Below are 21,877 nucleotides of genomic sequence, written 5' to 3'. Positions count from 1 at the left end.
TAGAGATTTAATTTTGTACAAGAGGTGACGTGACCTAAAGCCTACCAAAGAAATGATGCATCTGTTGAGTACCACCAGTGATTGATGAATCCTTCTGATACAGTATAAAGACTGAGTTTCTCAAAGTGTCCTTAAATTTGTCCAATAGGTCACTTCAGTATATTCAGATGCACCATAAATGACTTCAACAGAGGAAAAACTGAACAGACAGAAAAAGCAGTGTCACTAATGCTTTTAAAGTTTATGAATCTACTTTTCCTTATTGAACTCCTTTGCATTCTGTCTGGTGTGACGAGTAGGGTCCATTAATAGTAGTGCAGTTTATTTCGTCTAATCATTGGATCATCAAGCATTACGAAGGCCTGCATCTCATGAATACTTTATGTGAGTCAAATGCATTAAACCCATTCCTTTGCACTGCATCAGTTCCAGTGGTTACAGGTCTAATTATGATACGGTGAGGGCGTCTGCACATTCCGAGCTGCAGCCAAACTCTGTGTCCTTAGAGAACAATGTGCATGACACCTCCTATTTCCGAAAATGTTCACCCCCTTTGTCTTTTTTATAGTACAACGTCCACAGGGGCAGTCCTACTTTGAGTGAGTTTTCTTCTTTTAGGACAAATGAAAACTTCCTGGAGCTTTGTTGCCAGTGTCTTTCTCCATTCATTAAATCAGCCTACGGCGTTTTGTTCTGCCTGCGGCGCGGCTTCGGTCCTCGCCTGCTCCTCTCCTCCACTTCATTGTCTTCTGTTCTCCCGAATCTTTTGATCACAAGCCAAGATGTTACATAATTTCTGACACGATCCCAGGCCTCTTCTTCAAGAGCGATTTTTATTGAAGATGTAGGTAAGCAGTAAGGTCATTTGAGGTGATATACCCTCTTATCTTCACTGAAACTGGAGGAAGGAAGACATGTTTAAGTAACCCTGAAGATGAATGGTATTAGTTTTTTTTATGTGGGGTTCAGAGGGTGTTTGGAGATGTTCCAGAATACAGTTCAAATTAGCCTAGTGCTCATTTAAGTATGCAATGAAGCTATGGAAAATAGCTACAGTAGTTCACATGAAAAGCACATCAACTAGGGCACTGGCTGTATAATAAATGAGAAAGTGGACTGTAAAAAGAAGGCGCACTGTGATAGTTTGTAGGGCTAAAAATAGTAATACTTAGAGGGAGATTATGTGAAGACTGTATGTCAGACTAGCAGCCAGCATAAAGGATTCGTCTCATGCTGCACTGTACATTCATCAGCAACCCCATTCCTCTTCATCTTCGTCACTCCATTTCTGCCTCGATACCAATTTAAGCATAGACACACTGGCATGAAATCACAAACACACACACACACACACAGACACACAACGGTATAACTGAGTTGGCGGGTGAGGTGTCAGCATCACTTCAGAGACAGCTTGATGACAATCCAGCTGGAGTCACACTTTTAAAGGTCACACACAGATCACACACACACTCGGTTCCCTTCTCTGTCTGTCTCTCTCTCTCTCTTTCACACACACATACACACACAAACACACACTCGAGTACACTTTAATTAAAAGCTGCAATCAAGCTGACTTCTGGGTGTATTAACACCTCACACAGACACGAGAATGTTGTCATACCACTAAAGTTATAAAAGTCTTGAACACTTCACTAATCTACACAACTAAGACCGGCTGTAAAAGTCTTCAAACAAAAAATAGCATCTCACAAAAAAGCCAAACATGTCACTTACCTCAGTGTAAAAGACAAAGTTGTGGCCTTCTTTCCACCACTTTTATTTCATAGGGATTCAGTGTCATGCATTATACATAAGCAGCTCTGGTGGTGCTACTGCATATTAACTCACATGAATGATATAAATATCCTACGTTTGGATGTCAATAGAAATCACTGGACTGCTGTGGAGAAATTTTTACCCTCAAATTTTGCTTTCAATTAAACAGTTACATTGAAACCTCGCAAAATGTCATAATAACTAGGAAGTGACTATAAAACCTAAAATGTGTATAAATAAGCATCTTCATTTACAAAGAATCTGATAGCCTTCAAATTCACAGTTTCATTTATGATTGATGCAAGGGCATAGGATGGTAAATATCAATCTTTTGAGGTTACAGAATTTTCCCTATAAATATTCTAGTGGCTTTTGTACGATGGCCCACAAGGCAAACGATTTCCATTAGAAGAAATGGGCTACAAATTCGGAGCCTAACACCGCATAGCTAACAGAAGCTACAATTAGCAGCGGTTACTTTAGCAAAGCTACCTGTTGATCAGTAGCCATTTCTCATCAAAAGTTGTGTGATTTCTTTGCTCATGTTATAAAGTTGTGTTTTTGCACAGCAGTCAGTGGTACATGAACAACAGAGACACTCCGCTCCAGAGGCGTTTATCATAATAAAGTCTGATAATTCATAAATTCACTGCCTCGTCTCCCTCTATCTCCCATCAATAATAAACCTGTCACACCGAGCGCCCCCTACAGGCCTGGAGCACTTCTGTTGTGAGGACTGGATTTGCAGCATTTCTCTTTCACCTGTGTTTTCTGTGTGTGTGTTTTTGACTTTGCATTGTTTCTGTATTTGCAGCGTGTTTCATGTTAATGTATTTGTTTCTGCTTTTTGCAGCACGTTTTTGTCATTTGCCTCACATTTCCATCATTGCCTTTGTTTTGCACTTTTGCATGTGTTTCTGAATTTACATCGTTTCTGATTTTGCAGCCTGTTTCTTCTAATGGAAATCGTTTGGGCCATTGCGGCGCGATTGCCCTCGCAGCCACCATACCTTTCTTTAGAAAAAGAGAGAGAGATAGAGACACAGAGAAAAAGAGAGAGATGCAATCCGCAAACAGCAGTTTTTTTCTGTGCCTCACCCTGTTGACTTTTAAAGAGAATTGTTTATTAATTCAGCACTTTATTAGTGCTATGTTCTCATGCGAGTACTGATTTATTAATGTGTTCTTTGATTTAGAAACAGTAGCCTTAGATCTTGTGTCCATATAGTCTACAATTTGTTCTCTCTCGAAGCAAAAGTGCTTCATCCCAGCACTCCCCAGCATCCTTCCAGGGCAGAGAAAAAGGATATTTAAATACACCCTTATGTTGTTACTAAGTCTTTCTGAGGCTATTGCATGTTTAAATCCATATTTTGTAGATATACAGTATATATATATATAAAACAACTGCCATCAGGCTATTTTAGCAGCCCTTCACGGATGGAGCGCAATGCAAAAGCCTGGTCAAATAAAAAACGTACAAAGCCCCATGAGCTGCCCATATGACTTAAATGGTCATTCTCATGAGGGTGGGGCTGTCAGTGGGGTTTGTACATATGGGAGTACAAAATGGGCCTTAGCACATTTTATGCCAATCTGACTATTAAATTAGGACTTTTCTTGTGTCCATTTATAAAGTAATGGATTAATTTCTCATGCTTGCCTCCTTTTTTTGGTCACATAATCCAGGCCGTTCCAGAGAGTGAAAAAGCTGCTTCTCTCCATGAATCTGGGAGTGAATTGACTGTAGCAGGGCTGCATGAAAAGTTAGGGAGGGCTGATTCTCCATAAAGCCTCCCTTTAAGATTAACTAAATTTAAATCAGCTTGCCAGTCCCTATAGAACTGCCTTCCTCCTGAGGTTCTGTCTGCAGTTATGGAAGGGAGGCAAAGTCAGACTCATGAAAGAGCAGCACCCTCTCATAAGGGTCTGAGGGTGGCCCTGGGCAAGGTCAACATTACATGCTCAATACAATACTAAAGGGAATAGAAGAAAAGGGAGAAGAGGGGCTGAAGGGCTGGCCTTAACAAGCCAACACTGGCATCCTTATTTTGTCCTCTACTTTATTCTAATCTTTTATTGAGTTATGTGAGCAAAGGATATATTTACTCAAAGATTTCCTGCGGAAAACAGGGTGACGTTATACACTGTGCTACAACACACAGTTACTTATAACAATGGCAATGGAAATATGTCATAAGGAGGGAAATGCACTCAGCACCTGTGTTAGACCTCAAGGAGAAGAGCAGATATTGTGGTGAGTGAAAGTGAGTGAACACTGAAAGTATGTTTGTTTACATAAAAATTCCAGAGTGCATCTATTCAAACTAATGCACAAAAATGCAGCCTCTATCTCAACCTTTGGCTAATTGTAATTGCTGATCACACACACCAGAAACTGATGACCATCAATTTGCTAGTGAGTTTTGTCTTCGCAGGTTTAAGAGCATGTGGATAGCACACACTGTTCAACATGGCCACCGTCGTGTCACACATTGGCTTTTGCCTGCTCTCTTGAAGCCTAGATTTTGGCATTTTGGCCATAGGCATGTTGGTTTTATGGAGCCAGAAGTGACCAAATATGGTGAATTCTGGCTTTGATTCTATTATATAATCCTTCTAGATTGTTGCTGACCTCAGTTGTTTATTAAATTTACTAAAGAAGCAAAGAGACCTTGCAGACTTGCTTCTTGATAGCCCACACCCTATGGGAGAGCAAGCAGTGGGTTAACGACACTTGCTGGCAAACTTTAAACAAGACTAGGTCAAAGCCTAGTATGTGGCTGACTGCATCTGACCGTCAATGTGCGCTTTTGTGGGCAATGTGTTATAAGGACTGTCCTTATGAGGCCAATGACAACATGTTTGAAAGCAGGTGCACACTGCGGGCGTAGGTGAGGACAGCAGACGAGCAGCGAAGGAGCAGCCTTGCCTACTTCCCGAACAAAGTATCCAGAGCCGTATAGACAAAGAGTCGCGTCAGTGGAGGTCCAATATGCTCCATGATCCGCCTTGCGATGTTGCAACTCTCTCTCTCTCTATGGCTCTGAAAATACTGTTACACACTCACTCACTTACTCAGTTACTCAGTCAGTCACATACAGACCTATGTGTAGGACTGACCCTGGAGGTCAGCCAAAAAATACAAATGGTTTCCTCATCTCTGCAGGGAAAAGCCAACAACAATCCTGACTCCTATTCACTGACTGACAATCACATCAATCATTGTATTAAAAACGCTAACGCTAACAAGCACAGTGTACAAATACAGTGAGCGCAGACTTAGATGAGTGCTAACAGGGACTGGGTGTCTGGCGACATTCGCAACACACGCATTTTTCATCACCCAGCAGTGGTTGGTCTGCCAGAGAGGGTAGGCGGAGCTACACGGCTGCATATCCGGTTTCTGTAAATGTAATCTGGCTGAAAAAACAAAGAAAATATCGATGACTAAAGACACAACTTCAAAAATAAGTGAAAAGTGAAACAAAAGGAAACAAAATTGACACTCAGATGAAGGCAAATAGTCTAAAAAGGAAAGTGACCGTCAGTGAGGAAAATCGAGAGTTACAACTCTGACAAAGGGAGCCAACCGTAGACATCAGGTTAAATTGGAAGGTGTCCTCTCACATCACTACCTATAGCCATTAGGGGTGCCTAATATTGGATTAGGATTGACATGATATCAGAATTTTAAACTTTGGTACAATACCAGTATAAATAAACCATAAATGTTATTTCCTCCATCACAGCCCCGCTAATTAAGATAATTTCCTAATTTTAGTAACCAATCTGCACTGATGCTGATACAGAAGAAAGTGACCTAATACATACTTACACATTTGCAATTTGAATTTCCCTTTGGAAGATCAATAAAATTATTGTTATTGTTATTTGTTACTTGTTACGTTAATAGAATAAAAGCATAATGAGTAGGATTTTCTTGAAAAACAATGTATAGACTATATGTCAGCCCTCCATTTGCTCCACTTAATAAACTCCCTCAAGCTGCTGTGTCTGAGTTTGAGGATCTGGCCCTGCAGTATCAAAGAGCGGCAGGAAAGAGATACAGAGTGACAGCATTGTCATATCAATTCTCATCCCTTCCAAAGACACATCTCTCTTAGGCTGTAGTGAACAGATAGTACCGTTCAACACTGCTGTACACATAATTGCTAGTCCATAGCTACACCTGTCATATACGGTTAACCATCCAAGTTTCCATAGACAAGAAAAAGGGAGGAGAATAGATAAGCTCCATTTAGTTGGGGAGCTGATGTGCCTTAAATTGCAGTGGCAGCTGTAAAATGGCTTGTGCTTGCACACCAAAGAAATGGAAAGTGAGATAAAGGAAAGCATAAGGCTGGAGAAAATAATCTTGGCAGAGGTGTATCAAGGCCTTTGTGGCAATCTTTAATTTGAGGAGTGTAGTGAACTGTTATCCCCGAAGGATGAAATGTTATCAGGACTGTGAATGCATTTATATAAACTATGAGGGCGTTTTTTTTCTCCCTTTTAAGAGCACAATTTACATTTAAACAGTGTAGAATGCCCAGACCGTGGACCCACTGTATAAGAAAATTGATCAAACAATTAAACATGGCAGAACAACTCTCATGACAAACTCTGCACTTTCCTCAATGTGTCATGTGCATGAACTATCAAGGCTGTGTGTGTGTTATGGAAGACTGGCCTTACTGTGTTATGGCAGTCAGCATTGATCAGCTGCAGCAGCTGGCTCTCAAACTTCTCCAGGGACGGCTGGAGGGAGATGGTCAGTCTGTTCAGGGTGAAGGGCTGCATCTTGAGTAGCTGAGGCCTCAGCAGCGCATCACCTGGAGACAGAGAGAACAAAGCATCAGTGTATCATCAGGACATGATGTTTACATAATTATTTATTATTTAGAGCACTTCTGGCTCTAAAAGGTGGGGTGTACAATTTGTATTTTAGATGCCACCTTTTTCACCAGTTAATAAACTTGTGACAACACTGGTGTAACCAATTACACCACACATTTTACAAGCAAAGCTTAATTTCTACTTTGCCAAGATTGCTTGATGTTAGCTATTGTAGCAGGAGAATTGTGACTATCGCTGTCAGGAGCTCTAGGGAGCTGTCCTGTCCTATCTGCATGTTGGCTTTGCAGCACCAATAGTAGTGGCAGTTTGCTATCCCGAAACCTATTACATACACCATCCTTTAATGATTTGTCTATTTTGTTTCCAGCTCAGAGATAGACTGTTCTGTTGGTAATGCTGTACAACAGGGGTTACCAAATTGTGAGTCCTGCCCACCCTGAGTGTAGTTGATGCATTCATTGGAAAAAAATATAGAATTACTTATTTTGCGGTGATTGCTCATCCCAAAAAAATGTGCCTTAACACCAGATGCATCAAATTGTTTTGAATGTGTTTAGCTACAACTAAGATGACTTTACGGAGGGCAAGCGACTAAGTCCTAACCCAGGAGAAAGCTTAGGTGATGATAATGTAGATTTTAAGTTGGGATTTTCTTCAATCAGCCCTGTCGATGTTCCAAAGCCACAATGTTTGGGTTGAAGGTGTTAGCTTAAGATAGCATGAGTCCCTACAAACTCTGCAGGCATCTGGAGACAAAGCACCAAAGCTCTGTTTCTACGCTGCTAGAGTTTTAAGTACATAGGAAAGTATAAAGGGTTTAAAGGCATAAAAGAAGTATTTGAAATCAAAATGCAACGTATATGTCACATCAAGTAGAGTTACACAACCCAAAGGTGGGCCAGGTCCTCAACACTGGCGAAAGCTAACTCCTACCTGGTGCACAGAACATGTGGTTGGAAATTATGGAAGAAGCAGCCACAGCCAGGTTGAATGTCATCCCCTTCTCTGCCAACACTGTCCAGCCCCATATGTTTGACATTGTATTGGATGTGAAGGAGCAGGTGTTGGACAGTATAGAGTTAGAGTCCTTTTCTTCTCCATTTAATTAAACAATCCACCATTGTTGCCAACTGCTCACACCTAATGAGTTATGCCTGCTATATCAGAGCGATACATGTGCAGGTGAAGTATCTGTCTTTTGTTATTCCGTATCAGCTCACAACACAGCCTTGACTGCCTTCGAGGACAACCCCATTGATGGAAGCAATGGCAATGAAAGGTTGCCAGGTTAAGCACATGCAAGACATTGCTCCCACCACTGTTTGGTTGTCGCTGCATCATCCATTGTCAGGCTTTGGCAGCCCAGAAGATTCCTGAGAAGCTGCGTGCAGTCCTGGTCGAGGAAGTAAAATTGTAAACTTGATTAAATCGCTCATCTGTTTCCCCTCCTCTGGGATTGGATGGGCGCACACAACTGCCAGCTACTCCTGCACTCAAAGATTCGTTATTTGTCCTGTTGAAAGGCCATCCACACCTATGTGTACTGCATGAGGAGATTACACAATTTTTGCTCTAATCATCTTTCCGTTCATAAAACACATAAAGGATAGGAATTTGGTGGTAGGGATGGACTATTTGATATTTAAAAAAGGATTATTGGTGCACAATAATGTATGCATGGAGGAAAATGTCTGATCTGTGGTGTGCTTTTTTGAACAGGGCACTGTTAAAATGTTGAAAAGTTGCGACCTTGGAGGATGTTTTGGAGAAGGTAGCTGGCTTTTGCCTCTGCACATCTTTTGGCCCGGTGTGCAAAGGCGAGATTCAAGAGGCTGTGCAAGCAGTTTGGCAATTATTTTTGGAGGGTAAATCATGAGGATTTAGTCGGCTAGAAATCCATTCAGCTCCCGGCAGAGCCCTGTGATGGACTGAGCATCCAAGAGGAGGCTCTACTCAACCTGAGCTCTAACATGGAGTTGCAAAAAAACCAGTTTGAAGTATTTCTTGCACATTTCTGGTTGTCTTTGAAGACAGGGTTCCCATCATTCTCCATAACTGCAATAAAAGTGCCCCTTCTTTATGCTGTCCATGGTAGGGTTAAAAAGAGAGGGCAATGTTTTTTCAGAGTGCATTTAAAATTTTACTTAAAAGCTCAGGGTTCATGTTCTTTTGACTGTTTTGTTAAAAGGTAAAGGATATGTCCTTCATTTTCTTTTCATTTTTCTACATCAGGAACATGCACCAATAGGCATTTATGTTAATTATTAATCACATTTAAAAAAAAATTTGAATTATATTTAGATTAAGTGTTCAAAATAAACTCTTAAGCTCGCCGTGCTTTATCATTAAGGCTCTGGTTACTTGATGTTCTCTGAAGTGAGAGTCATGGTTCAACACTTCTCTGCTGTGGAGAATAAAAAATTTAAACCCCTGTCAACTAAAATAAATGTGTAAAAAAGTTGTGAAACATTTTTCAGAATTTATCTGAGTGACCCATTTTAAAGTTCCCCTAACATTCCTCATCATCCCCAGAAAATGTATCATGGCATCCCACATGTTCTAGAAACAAAAAGAGAGGTCAAGTGGAAAATGCCTGGTTTGACATAGTGTTCTTATGCCATCAACCATTCTCATACTACTTGTGTGTGTGTGTGTGTGTGTGTGTGTGTGTGTGTGTGTGTGTGTGTGTGTGTGTGTGTGTTATCTTAGAAAGCGAGCTAAATTCTTCATGTTACTTTATTGGTAGTGTCAACTCAGTGCCAAAGGGTTGGTTTCCAGGAACATTAGCTGTTTCATGGCAGCTTATGAATCGTCTGCCTCAGCCTGGACTTCAGAGATGCTCCACTTTAAATGATACATATTCTTAGAATGTATGTCGGCATGTATTTTTAAGGCCAACAGCTGCCTCTGTGGGTGACGATGTAAATCTGTCAGTCGATTAGTCACTCAGTTGACCACTTTAGTGATCATCTGACTTTTCCTCTAGCACCATTCACATTTGGCAAATAACATATTTTGACAACAGTTGGATGAATTAATGTGATTTGGTGAACGTTGTGACTTTTTATATGGCACCTCCAACAGGATCAAATTAAAAAATGTAACCAATACATTTGTCTACTGCAGTTTAGCTTTTTTTAAAATGAGCACAACAACCTCACAGAGGTCAGGGGCTCAAATTTAGGGACACTGCAATTTTTCATATTTAGCCGGGTAATTACTAAGACTACAGATATAAATGAGCCCAGCTGCACTTCTGTGATTTTCATAAAGAGCCAGCAAATAAGATCTGATGCTGCGTTGTTGGGCATGTCCGGAAAGTAACTGAGCGGAAAGGAAAATGTTTTGAGTTGTAGAACTTGGAGTACTTTACTCTGAGGGGTGAATTCATCCCAAAAGAGAAGACTTACTGGAAAGGAAATATTGAATAACCGTATATTTCAGTTCAACACATACATCAGTGGTTGAATGACTTTGACAGCTTTAATGGCTTTTGTTGCAGAACACTCCGGTAAAGAAACTTTGTAATGCATCCATTCATTTGCATTTCTCTCTTTCTGTCTCTTTAATAAAGTGTTTCAAGCTGGCTAGTCACACAATGTCTGTGTGTGTCCCATAAAACCCAGCCGCAGGTTTTACACCTGCTTTTCCCAGACCTTATGTTTCAAACTATATTCACTGCCACAGTGTTCAGTCTGAGGAGAAAAACTGTGTGTAGCTGCTTTTTGTATGAATTTCCATTTCACGCATATTTTGTGTGGCTGAACAGGAACGCCAAATATGTGTTGCGTGAGATCAAACATGCATTTTATTCTGTGCAGCTTTTCTTTCATTTTACACAAAATCTTTAAGTGATGCTTAACCACATTAGGAAAAATTCAGATATAGCAAATAAGGCCATGTTATGGCGTGTAAGGTGTAACGCAGGCAAATGAAATGACAGGGAAGAGGATGTGAATGAGAGGTAGAAAGGTCTTCAATTTGACAACTTGCTAAAATAAAACAGATTTTTCTAAACACTTGATCATCTATTGTCATATCTCATCCTCCCTCATGGATATATCTATTAGCTGGGTGAGGGAATGCACCTCTATTTGGCAGCAAATGTTTACAAGGTCAAGGCTCATTCTTTGATTAGGGAAATATTTGATCAGAGCTTTACTGAGACAGCAGCTCCATCTAAATTACCGCTTCAATGATTAATGGTAAGCTGCCTAATGCCAGTCACTGGAATATTAATACCAGGGAGGGACACCAGTGCATGTGTCAAACACTCTAACAGAAACTGTTTCCATCTGGATGCTTGGCATAAATTGAATCTGAATCGATGGAAGACAGCATTTGAGCGAATGGATGATGCAGGATAGCCTGTGAAGTCCACAATCACCCCTTTCAGACACAACAAAGAGAAAATAGCCTGTGTGATTGTAATCTCTTCAAGAGTAATGCAGCCATCAAGCGTTTCATTGGTTTCCTTGTCTCCGGAGCGCAGAGTTGGAATGTTCTGAATGTGGCGTGAATATCAAACTGGTGGCTGTGGTCTTAAAAGGCAGCTTAGGTCTCTGCTGCTCACAGCCCCAGAACATGAAGAGGATTAGCCGGCTACCATACCTCCCACTGACTCCCAATGATTATAGCTCTGCTCTGTCAGACTTCATTACATTCCCCCTTAGAAACTTACTTTCTAAGTACTGCAGACATTTTAACTTCTGATGGAACTAAGTTTCCAGAAAAAGCCACCATCAGCTGCCATGATGAATGTTTGGTTTGTTATTTTGACAGCTGGAAAAAGAAAAGTGAGCTTTTGTTAAATGTAGTTATTTAAGCTAACACCTGATATGTGCTGAAGGTGTGTGGTTGAGACCTGTCATATTTTGAAGCATCTAGCTTGAGTTTAGTTGACCTCTTTGTCGCTTCCACTCTTAGTTCAACCGTTTTTGACAGTTGAATTGGAATTAAATGTGCATCAAGAGTATCTGTAGTGTTAGAATCGAGGCAGCTCCTCTATTCATTGAGTCTCACACAAGTCTTTAATGAGCAGCACATTCAGTAGCTGCACAATGAACCGACAGTAATTGAGAACAGACTTAACTACACCTACCAACATATGACCACTTTAACCAACACATCTTGGTCATGTCTAATGTATCAAAGAATACAGAAATTGCCACCCACTTTACAACAGGTAATTCAAGTTGTGCAAATGAAAAAGCTGCAACTCCTTCAAAAACGCAATAACTGTGTGACTATACACTAAATCACCATCATTTCTAGAAGAACACACTGTTTAACCATCTGCTATCACGGTCTTCTAACCTTCTCATCTGATGGCTTCCACAAAGATCTTTTCTGAACACTTAGGAGCACATGTTACTGTAGGTGAGTGACAACTACAAATACTCATTCTTTGTCCCTGCAAAATCCCAGTGATGTGAAATTTACCTGTTGGAGAAGCTGCAAGCCCAGGAATGTTCTCATCTCCAGATACCAGGACGTTCTCTGGAAGGAGGTGCATCATGGAAACCAGGGCAGGATGGTTTTTTATCAAACAGTCCAAACGTGTTCCATCAATAGTCTTCAGGAGACTACCATCTGCAAAAAACAAATATTAAAAGATTAGTGCAAAATTGTTTAACTACTTCAGATGCAAACCTATTTTGATAGTAAGTAATATGATATCCCACCCAACCATCATCCAAAAACAAACGTCATCTATCTTCCTGGGGCATCAGAGTCTAATATTTCACCAGAAGCTATAAGTTCGCTGAGAACATGACACCCATATGAAGACACTTCCATTTTTCAATATTCCATTTGGGTGTTGGTGACCTAGGTGCAATGTTCCATTACACTGCAAGCATCGTTTTCAAGGGCTAAACTGAAATGACAACCATTCAAGTTGGAAAACACGCTCCTCCTGAAGAGCACTACAGCGTAAACGAGGCACAGGTATGAGCAATGAGGTAGATATTGTCATCTTTCAAGCAGGTCATCCGATGACAAGTGATGACTCACAATTCATGCCATCAACACAAAGCACAGACCATGTGGAAGGCGAGCAAAGTGGAGTTTGATGTGCTGTGTATGTTGGCTTCCTTCAAGCCTGAACGACATCACAATCCTTCACAATGACAGGGTTAATGATAGCACCTTCAACATCATCAGTGACAATCAATACAGGGAGCTCCATTCAATCCCATAGCCTGTGTCAACAACATGACAGTGAGCAATCGTAAGTGAGTCGTTATGGATAGTAAATGGTGGTGATGCCGAAGAACACATAGGCGCTGAAATGTGTTTTTGTTTATAATTATCATGGCAAACAATTTGTTTGATGAAAATGATGGCAGTTTGTTGTAGTTACCTTCCTGTGCATAGAGTAGTATAAGAACATAATAAAAGCATAGCAGATCAGAAAAAACACAGGAAGGTATTCAAACTATGGATGGATTTATAACGTCTTCTACTTCATCATAAAACATGTTCAATTGAATACAATCTAATACAATAGTTCTGCACTAATGTCTAGCAAACATACGCCTTGTGATGTTTAAATGCATTGGTTTAAATTTTTCTAACCAAAACAGATCAATTCAATTGATTCCAATGTGAAAGCAGTAAAACGATATACGAGATTATTTAACAGGAAGAACAATTATCTGCTGCATCATTTGCTTTGAAGTTTCAGTATATGGTTTGTGTCAGTGCACATAATGTATAATATAATTTAGCTAGTTGCCTTAAAAAAATAGAAATTGTCCTCATGGTTCAAGCAATCAATATTCTAAATTTCTTGACATGCAGCCTTTTAAACAATGGCTGTTTTCTCTGACAAGCTATGGCAGAGTATGACGTTAATATGCCAAAACAACCTCTTCAGGACAGAAGTCGTGTTGGATGGTTTGGGCGTACAAAAGCATCTGATTGTGACATGACAATCAATCAATCAATCAATCAATTTTTATTTATAAAGCATCCAAATCATGACCATAGTTAGCTCAAGAAACTTAACAAAAAGAGCAAGTCTAGACCATAATCTTTTTTTATTTTACATTATTTACAGAGACCCAACATTAATCCAATATGAGCAAGTGCTTTGCAACAGTTGGCAACAGTGGCAAGGAAAAGCTTCCTTTTCAACAGGCAGAAACCTTGAGCAGAATAGTAGTAATCATAGTAATGGTAATAGACTGATAATAATAATTGTAACAGTTGAAGTAAACAGGTCTATTATTACCATTAACAACTATAATAATGATAATATGGGGAAGACTGAAAATAATAACAGCAGTTATAGTCAAGCAGCTTTAACATTAACATTTACAACTTTAATAATAATAGTAAAAGTAATATTAATAGTTGTAGCAGTTTGAGTCAGGCAGGTCCATGGCAGCAGGTGGTCTGCAGCAGCGATCCACAGGAACCTACGAGACAAGGGAGCTCAAACACTCCCAGGAAGATACATTTCATTACATTCCACCCCATAGTTAAAATTAAAACTGTGTCTGTTAACTTTTAGTATAATCTTTCCCTAAACCCCATTAAGTAGTTTAAAATCTGAAACTTCACCACATTAGGCAGCATGATGGCATATCATATTAAACCTATGCATGGATCATTATTGAATTGTGTCAGTGATCTATGCAGTGACTAAGATTGCTGCCAATCTTTGTCAAATTTGAAGGTGTGTGCTGACAGAATGAATAATAATAATATAATTATAATGTATAGGTGTAAGGGCTGTCAGCGTGTTCATTAATCAAGTTCGAACAAATCTGAAATGACACAGCAAATGATTAAGGAATACAAATGCACCACACAGATGACTGACATGATGATAATAAGACAGACTTTTACAGAAGTCTTCTATTATAATATTCATATCAATGAATAAAAGAAAACATACAAAAGAAAATGACTATAAACTTTTCTTAATCAAAAGCCATGCTAGTTTAAGTGTAAGTGCAGTTGAAATATTTCAGTATCAGTTATGTTTTCATAAGACCTTCATTCTCATAAATTAAGTTCTTGCCTGTGTTTGTTCAGCAATGAAGACACAAGCACAGGCAACACACAGCAATATTACGATGCATGCATCCCTTATGACGCTCAGCTAAGAACTGCGCCTACAATGAGCTTAAAGCTCCTGTCAGGAGTTTTTCGCTGGTTATGAAACAGACTGAAATTAATTCTGATTACTCTATATGACCTCCGAAAGCAAACCAGACCATTAGCAACAAGATTAAGTATTTCTATAGAGTTATTTTTAATGCCTGAAACTGCTGGTGCGGGGTAGGTGTCAGACGAAGCGATTAAATGCACATTGCCTTTTTTTACATTTTCCAGGGCAAAAAATTTAAGTGCATGGTATATGACTGCAGGGTGAGATTTTTTGTTAAAAAACAAATAAGAAGTACAGCTTTGTCCACAGGGGTCGCCAAAATCAAAATTCTGAAAATTTCCTCACAGTAGCTTTAAGCCAAAACTATGTTGTATGTAAAAACAGCATTGGCTTTCTGCCTTCCACTATACACATGTTCTTGGAAATGTTCAGATGTGGGAATCCTTGAGTTTTGACATCCAGGGGATCACATTAACTAAAGAGAGCTACTACAGAAAGTTGCTTCAAGTTATGTGGGAAACGATTAATTTCCAGCAGGACAATCACCCTAAGCCACATCAAAGCGATGCCAGGTCTGTTTGAAGTCCAAGGAAGAGCCAGGAGGGCTGACTTGCAAGGCTTGTCCTGCACAGTCACCATACCTAAAGCCCAAAACATTTTAGGGAAAATATGAAATGAGAAAAGATGAGACACACTTTAACATCACAAGACTCTTGCTGGATCCTCTGAAAGAGTGCTGGATTAAAGTGAATTTTCAAATGCTGCAAACTCTTGAAGAATCGATAACAGGTTTCCAGCTGTGATCAACAAGAAATGATGGGAGCTCCATTCAATCCCATTGGCTGGAATGTACAGACATATAAATACAGACTTTTAATGTGTTGATGACAAAATATACAAACAAGATTAAGACTGTCTGAGTGTTTCGCTTGTGTCACTTCTTATATGATAATCATCTGCAGATGAGTTTTGAACAATGAAGAATGTCTGACAAAAAAGAACTTAGAAATACTAGTCATAAAACCCCAAGTTATACTCACTTGGCTGCATGTAAGTATTTTGGTAAAGTACATTTTTATATCACTTTTAAAAAACATTTACAAAGTCCTCTACACACACACACACACACACACACACACAAGTATAACTGATAAATGAGTTAACATAAGTCAGTATATAGCTGCAAACCGAGCAGTGATTTGGGTCTGTGCAGACTGCAAGCAAAAAGCAAAACCAAATCGAGGTCATCATTACATGCTGATGCTCTTATGAGGAACATTTATCTACTTGCAGAATAATTTGCTGTAGCTAATAAACTTCCAAAGACGAGGGTTGTCATAATTCTCCAAATCCAGGATTTGATATGACTTATACTTAATACATTCTCTAACATGCTTAAAGCTAGATGAAATTTGAAATTATCCGACCAACTTTAGTGTTCTAGGTCTTGACATTTTTGCTGTACATACATTTATAAAAGAGAAAATGATAGGGAGAATGTTCACAGGGTAACAATAGGCAATATTTGACTCAGTATGACCTCAACTAGCACTTGAAAACAATTGCATGATTGGCTTCATTGTTGGCATGTAGGACTCAGCCACCTAGTGATTTGAACTCTGGACTTCTGTGACGCCTAAAAAGGTGACTAACTGACTGCACCGCTGGGGAGACGTGGCTTTCCACGCACATTCATATAACATGGGACATTACATGTGTGGGTAATTCTTTTCTGTTTCAGCTTAAAACGCTAATGACTATTATTTAACTATGTGTCCCTATTTTTTCAGTTAAGTGCCAAAACAAACTCCGATATCAGCCTACATGGGTCTCATGTTTCCAGCTGATAACTCCACAGTGTTCCACAGAAATTGCCATCGTTGCTCACAATGTCATCTAATTGCATGAAGCATTTTAGCCTTAAGACGTCTGGATCAGGAAGTTATCAGAAACATGCTGAGCCAGAGTTAGCGACATCTTGGCTCGCCCAACAGAAAACCCCATCAGAGAGGGCAGAATGGAGTGATTTTCACTGGTTATAATTACCATGTCCATTAGTTTTGGTGAGGAAATCTCTGAACACCGAAGACTGAAGGCTAATTTAGACTTAGAGATTTTATAAAAATGCTGCTAAAATAAAAAAATGTGTTTACATTTGATCGACAGAATGATTGTGCACTTGAGGTTTTTTGACTGATGACTCAAATCCTTGAATTTAAAGGGGCAACCCTACTTATAAACATCCAAATGTGGGAGATAAAACACTGAATGATATCACAAATAATTATGTTGGTTTTGGGTATGTTGAAGATGATGTTTGCTCAAACATTAAACAGAAAAGGGAAAATATAAATACAGTGCAACAGAACAAATTATTTCTACCATCTACAGAGATGTAGACTTTTGGTGAAATACTGTAGATGTTGGTTATTTTTTAGTTTAGTTTTGAGAAATTTTAATTAAAAATTGAAGCTTTTGTATTAATGTTTCAGTTGGTAACATTATAAAACTATCTTTTTGTCATATTTGTTCAAACTGTCACTTTAAACATGCAGTAGTACATGAGAGAGATAATCTGTGAAAAAATCATGTTGCTCTGGCTCCTCCTACTGAGGAGGAGTTGGAGTTAGGAAAATGTTGCCTTGCATTAGTTGCTGTGCAGAAAAAGTTTAAGCGCTTTAGGACGTACAGTGAAATTGTAATTAATTTAGAAGTTTTGCCAGAAATATGGATGAAAGACCACAAACCTAACCACTCCACCTTTGAGGGAAATGTTTAACTCAAATCAGACCAGCAAATAATGAGATGAAAACTTCTCGAATTCGAGGCTCCCTCAGCGGCAGAATGTTATTCACACACATGCACCAAGTTTGGTAAGAATAGTCTCTGCCAATTTTTTGTCTTTTTGTAAAATTGAGCATAAAGACAGACTTAAAATGTTTAAAATGCCCATTTTTTTCTTACTAGATGATGAGATTTCAAACCAGTCTGCAAGTTTTGGAACTGTAGCCGTTATGGTTTCTTAGATAGATATACTTTTATGGCACAAAAAGGGGAAGAAGAAGCAAAGCTTTGTATAAAAAGATGGATTTTTAGAAACTGCAGAAAACTGTCTAAAGACTCAGCCAATCTGATAGATTGGAGAAGATGAATTCACAGGGTTTGGACCGAAACATCAAAGGGGTGTTCACCTTTAGTTTAGCAGTTGGAGAGGGGGCTGGATAAAAGGCCAAGATTTGAGGATCAGAGTGGCCCAGTGGAATGCAAGAACAGGGGTAATGTGAACCCAAGTTTTAGTTCATAAACTGTGCCATCTGTAAATGATTTAGAGCAACTTGATTTCGACACATGTAAAGGAATTACAATAATCTAGATGGGAGTGGCTGAAAGTGTGATGCGTCTATGATGGTCCAAATGGCCATAATTTCATCTGCCCATTTGCTTGTTTAGTCTAATATTTATGACCACAAACCACAAATCATGTAGTATTATCAGAAACGCATTCGGCCTTTTAGATTCTGCAAGAAAACCAAAATACATCTTACATCAAAGTATGCAGCTACAGCACGCAAACTAAGCAACATCCCACATTTATGGAAAGATTGGTTAATGTTCTGAGCTTAGCAGTTTTTTTCTCAGTCAGCTGTTTATTTATAAGCTTTAACCATTAGAACAGAGCCTAAGAAAAAAGTATAAAAAAAAGTATAGAGATTAATTTTAGACTTGAATAAGAAAGAAAAGTTTGTTCAAATGTTGCCCATAGGTGTTTTGCACTTCAGTGAAAAAATTATTTATTCATAATGTGCACTTCGGACAAACTCGCATATCCATCTCTGACATATTGATGGTACTATGTTATTTTTAAGAACGACAGATTTAAGATTAATCGGAAATAGATTATATCTTGTGAGACCCAAGAGAAAGATACATTTCTGTTGGTTATTTTGAAATCAAATAAACCTAAAAATATATTTATGTGGAAAGCTTGTGAGTTCAGAGAAGGGTTGGGTAGTCCATTTCTGCTGTAGACAGCTTTCATCCGTTTTCGGTGCAGAGCGAGCGCCTTTATCTTTAAAGTCAATGGAAGGGGATTGAGAAGGAAAGAAGATGATAGAGTATATCGCTGTATATCCTCCCCTCCCTGTCTTTGACTCATCCCAGCCAAACCCTCTAACTCTCCTAACATATAACTCACTAGAAAAAAGTGCTAACGTCCAAAGCCAAAAAAGGAAAAAGGCTTGAAATCTCTGAGGTTGCAGCACAGCTTCAACTCTGTTTTTAAAAACATTTCCAGTGCTGAGAGCGTCTTTCATTGACAAGGTGTCTCTTGCATGAAACACCGGAAAAAACAGTGATAGATATAAAAGGATAGAAAGGGAGGGAGAAACCAAACATAGAGTCTTCTTGACACAGATGGTGCCCAGGTGGAGGAAACGTTTTCATCATTTATTTCTTGTTATTCATTATGCATCAAGCTTGGGTTGCAGTCAGATGCTGTGCATAGATTAGAAAACTAGCCCAAAATTTCCTTACAGCAGTAGTGTGGTACCTCAGAGTCAGTTGAGCGGCAACTTGGCAAGAGATGTGAAACCAAGGAAGTGGGGGGGAAAAACCCAAAAATGGCTCAGCATCAGACAAACAGAGGCTGTGGTTTGGGGAGATGGCTCGGTGGGGAAGAAGAAAGTGATAAGGATGAATGCCATTGGGCTGATTTTTTAGAGGTTTTACTGCCATCTAAGCTTAAAATGAAGAGATTTAAAGTGATGACTTGCACTAATATTTTGTTTTTATGTTCAAAACTAAGCTTTCACTACTTAGGTGGTTCAATGTCACCTCCCAGTCATCTGTCGACCAATGAAGTGATCAGTTGATATATCGATCAAGACAAAACTGTTAAACATTTACAGCTTCCACATTGATTAATGTAAGAGTGTGGTACTACACTGTTTACACTGTGTTGGGTTTTGGACTGATGGTCAGACAAATCAAGCTGTTTCAAGGCTAATACTGAAAGATATTATAGAGTTTAAAATCAAATGCTGATGTATCAGTTAATATTTCATGACAAAGAAAGGATTCCTTAAATGTGGTTATTAAAGAAAGTTGTAGGTGTGTGGTGAAGGACAAATCAAAGATTGAAATTTCTGGGGGGGTTTGCAGACATTTCTTCTTCAGTTGACACACATGCTGACAACAATATCTGCAGTAAGCCAATATTTTCCAATATATCAACTGCAACTAGGTTATACACTGTTTCAAGGTAATTCAGATGAAGTCATGCTATCACAAGCAAGACGGTGTCAATGCCAGAGGGCCTGCAGAGAGTTGTATCCGAGCAGAATGACTGTAAATAACTCTTTTCTTTGAGTTATTCGTTAAAGTACATTTCTGATTATTGTAATTGCTTGATTATTGAGGTTGCTAATTTAAAATCTTTGGCTATCATTTTTATAGGTTATAATAGTATTACATCCTCCAAAGTAAAGCAACAAACAATGCAACACAAACAGCAACACAATCAAAGTAATTTGAAAAAAGTTGTCTGTTAAAACTCATAACTTTAACAAATCGCAAACCTTGATAATTCTTCACTGCAAAGGAAAACTGTATATGGCCGCAACTACTGTAAGTTGTCTAGTGTTGGATGTTTAGAAGATCATTTGTGTGACAATTTCCACAATCAACAATGTTCTGGAAAGCCAATTGCAGTCCTGTGAAACCAAACAGACACAAAAACATTTTTGGTTGGTCTTAATGAATCTCCAAGCAATTCCTTGCTTAGCATTGCTTGGAGATGATAAATCAGGTTTGACATGCTTAATTTATGTCTGTCAATACTGGTCAGTTTGCCATGCTTTCAAATGATAATTACCCCAACAGACTGCATATAGTATGCATAACCATATCAATATGTGATTTAGCCCTTTTTTGCAGTGTACTCAATTAACCAGCTGTGTGTTTTTATCTAAAAAAGAGAGAAACTCTAAGTAAAGTTGGAATAAATCATCAAAGTGATCATCAGTTGCTCCCTTGAGGAGCTGCAGTCAAAGTCATTAGCATTTGGACTTCTTATACATGGTACATGGTGTAACCCTTTTCCAACAGCCTATAGCACAGCCAGAGAGAAGATTACAAAACTAGATATTTTCCTTTCCAGTTCACGGCAAAGACAGTGCGCCAACTTGTGTTTATAACCACTGTTTGCTCCAGCTTGACAGAGTATTTCTTGTTTGGTTTAAGGCCTTTTGACACTTTTTCAATCAATAGTAATAGACGTGTCTCTAAATTACAGTAGATATGCTTTTCAATTTCAGGATTTGTTCGATGAGTGTGTCATAAGCAGGTAGACACGGGCTTTACACACTTAACTCACATTAGGGATTATCTATGTCTGATTTTCTGACTGTTGGAGTTTTTGGCCCCATTGAACTACTAAGTGATGACACCAAATGTATTTGCCTTAATCTAAGGTCATATTAGGTCATTAGTAATTCATGGCTATGCCAACATACTGCTTTTGCAGGGTTCATTAATGTCCCCACAGAGCTCATTGAATGTATTACTTTTAATTGAGAAAGAGCTATTTCATGTGACTTAATCAGCCAATTCAGGGACGTTTGTTTTTTCAAAGGTTTGAACCCAGAAAAATGTAAGATAGAAAGTTGCCCAAAATTCATAATATAAGTTGTATAAAACTGAAATTCTTCTTTCACAAAGTTAAACTTTAAATAATGTTGCTGCTCAAGACACCTCAAGAGTAGTACAAGTAACTAAGTCTATTTACTAAAACACCCGTTTAAAAGTGGTTGATTAAGTTGTAAAGCAGTTTTCCCTGGATGAAGCCACAACAGAGAAAAGTTGTTCTTTAACTTTATTATGTTGGCTGGAAGTTTGAAGTTCACTCAATCAGCAATAAAACTTGGACTAGGTGGTGAAAACAAACACTTTAGTAGGATGTCTTAGAGTTATATATGCGGGGAAAAGCCATTTGAAAGCACTAGCAAACCTCTTTGTCTTAGGACAGAGAGGCCTTTTAGTATATCAGTGACAAAATGTGTTATGGCACTACCTTCCTGTCCCCCTCACACAGACATATACACAATAAATTAATGCATC

The 21,877-nt window shown here is 38.9% G+C and overlaps 1 protein-coding gene across 1 annotated transcript in view; it reads right to left on the bottom strand.

Moving 5' to 3' along the window:
• Nucleotides 1-21,877, bottom strand: part of nphp4 (nephronophthisis 4) — a 190,553-nt gene that overhangs the window by 129,872 nt on the left and 38,804 nt on the right. The window contains exons 5-6 of the mRNA XM_069659458.1: nucleotides 12,082-12,231; nucleotides 6,478-6,614 (exon numbers count right to left, since the gene is read on the bottom strand). Coding sequence (XP_069515559.1) covers nucleotides 6,478-6,614; nucleotides 12,082-12,231 — 287 coding nt within the window. The remainder of the gene's footprint in view (nucleotides 1-6,477; nucleotides 6,615-12,081; nucleotides 12,232-21,877) is intronic.

This window comes from Semicossyphus pulcher, unplaced genomic scaffold (assembly GCF_022749685.1).
Source record: "Semicossyphus pulcher isolate SPU_LCO1_2020_fin unplaced genomic scaffold, fSemPul1.0.p SCAF_13, whole genome shotgun sequence".
Lineage (NCBI taxonomy): Eukaryota > Metazoa > Chordata > Actinopteri > Labriformes > Labridae > Semicossyphus > Semicossyphus pulcher.
The sequence above is the reverse complement of the archived record's forward strand: the minus strand, read 5'-3'. Positions and strand labels throughout refer to the sequence as shown.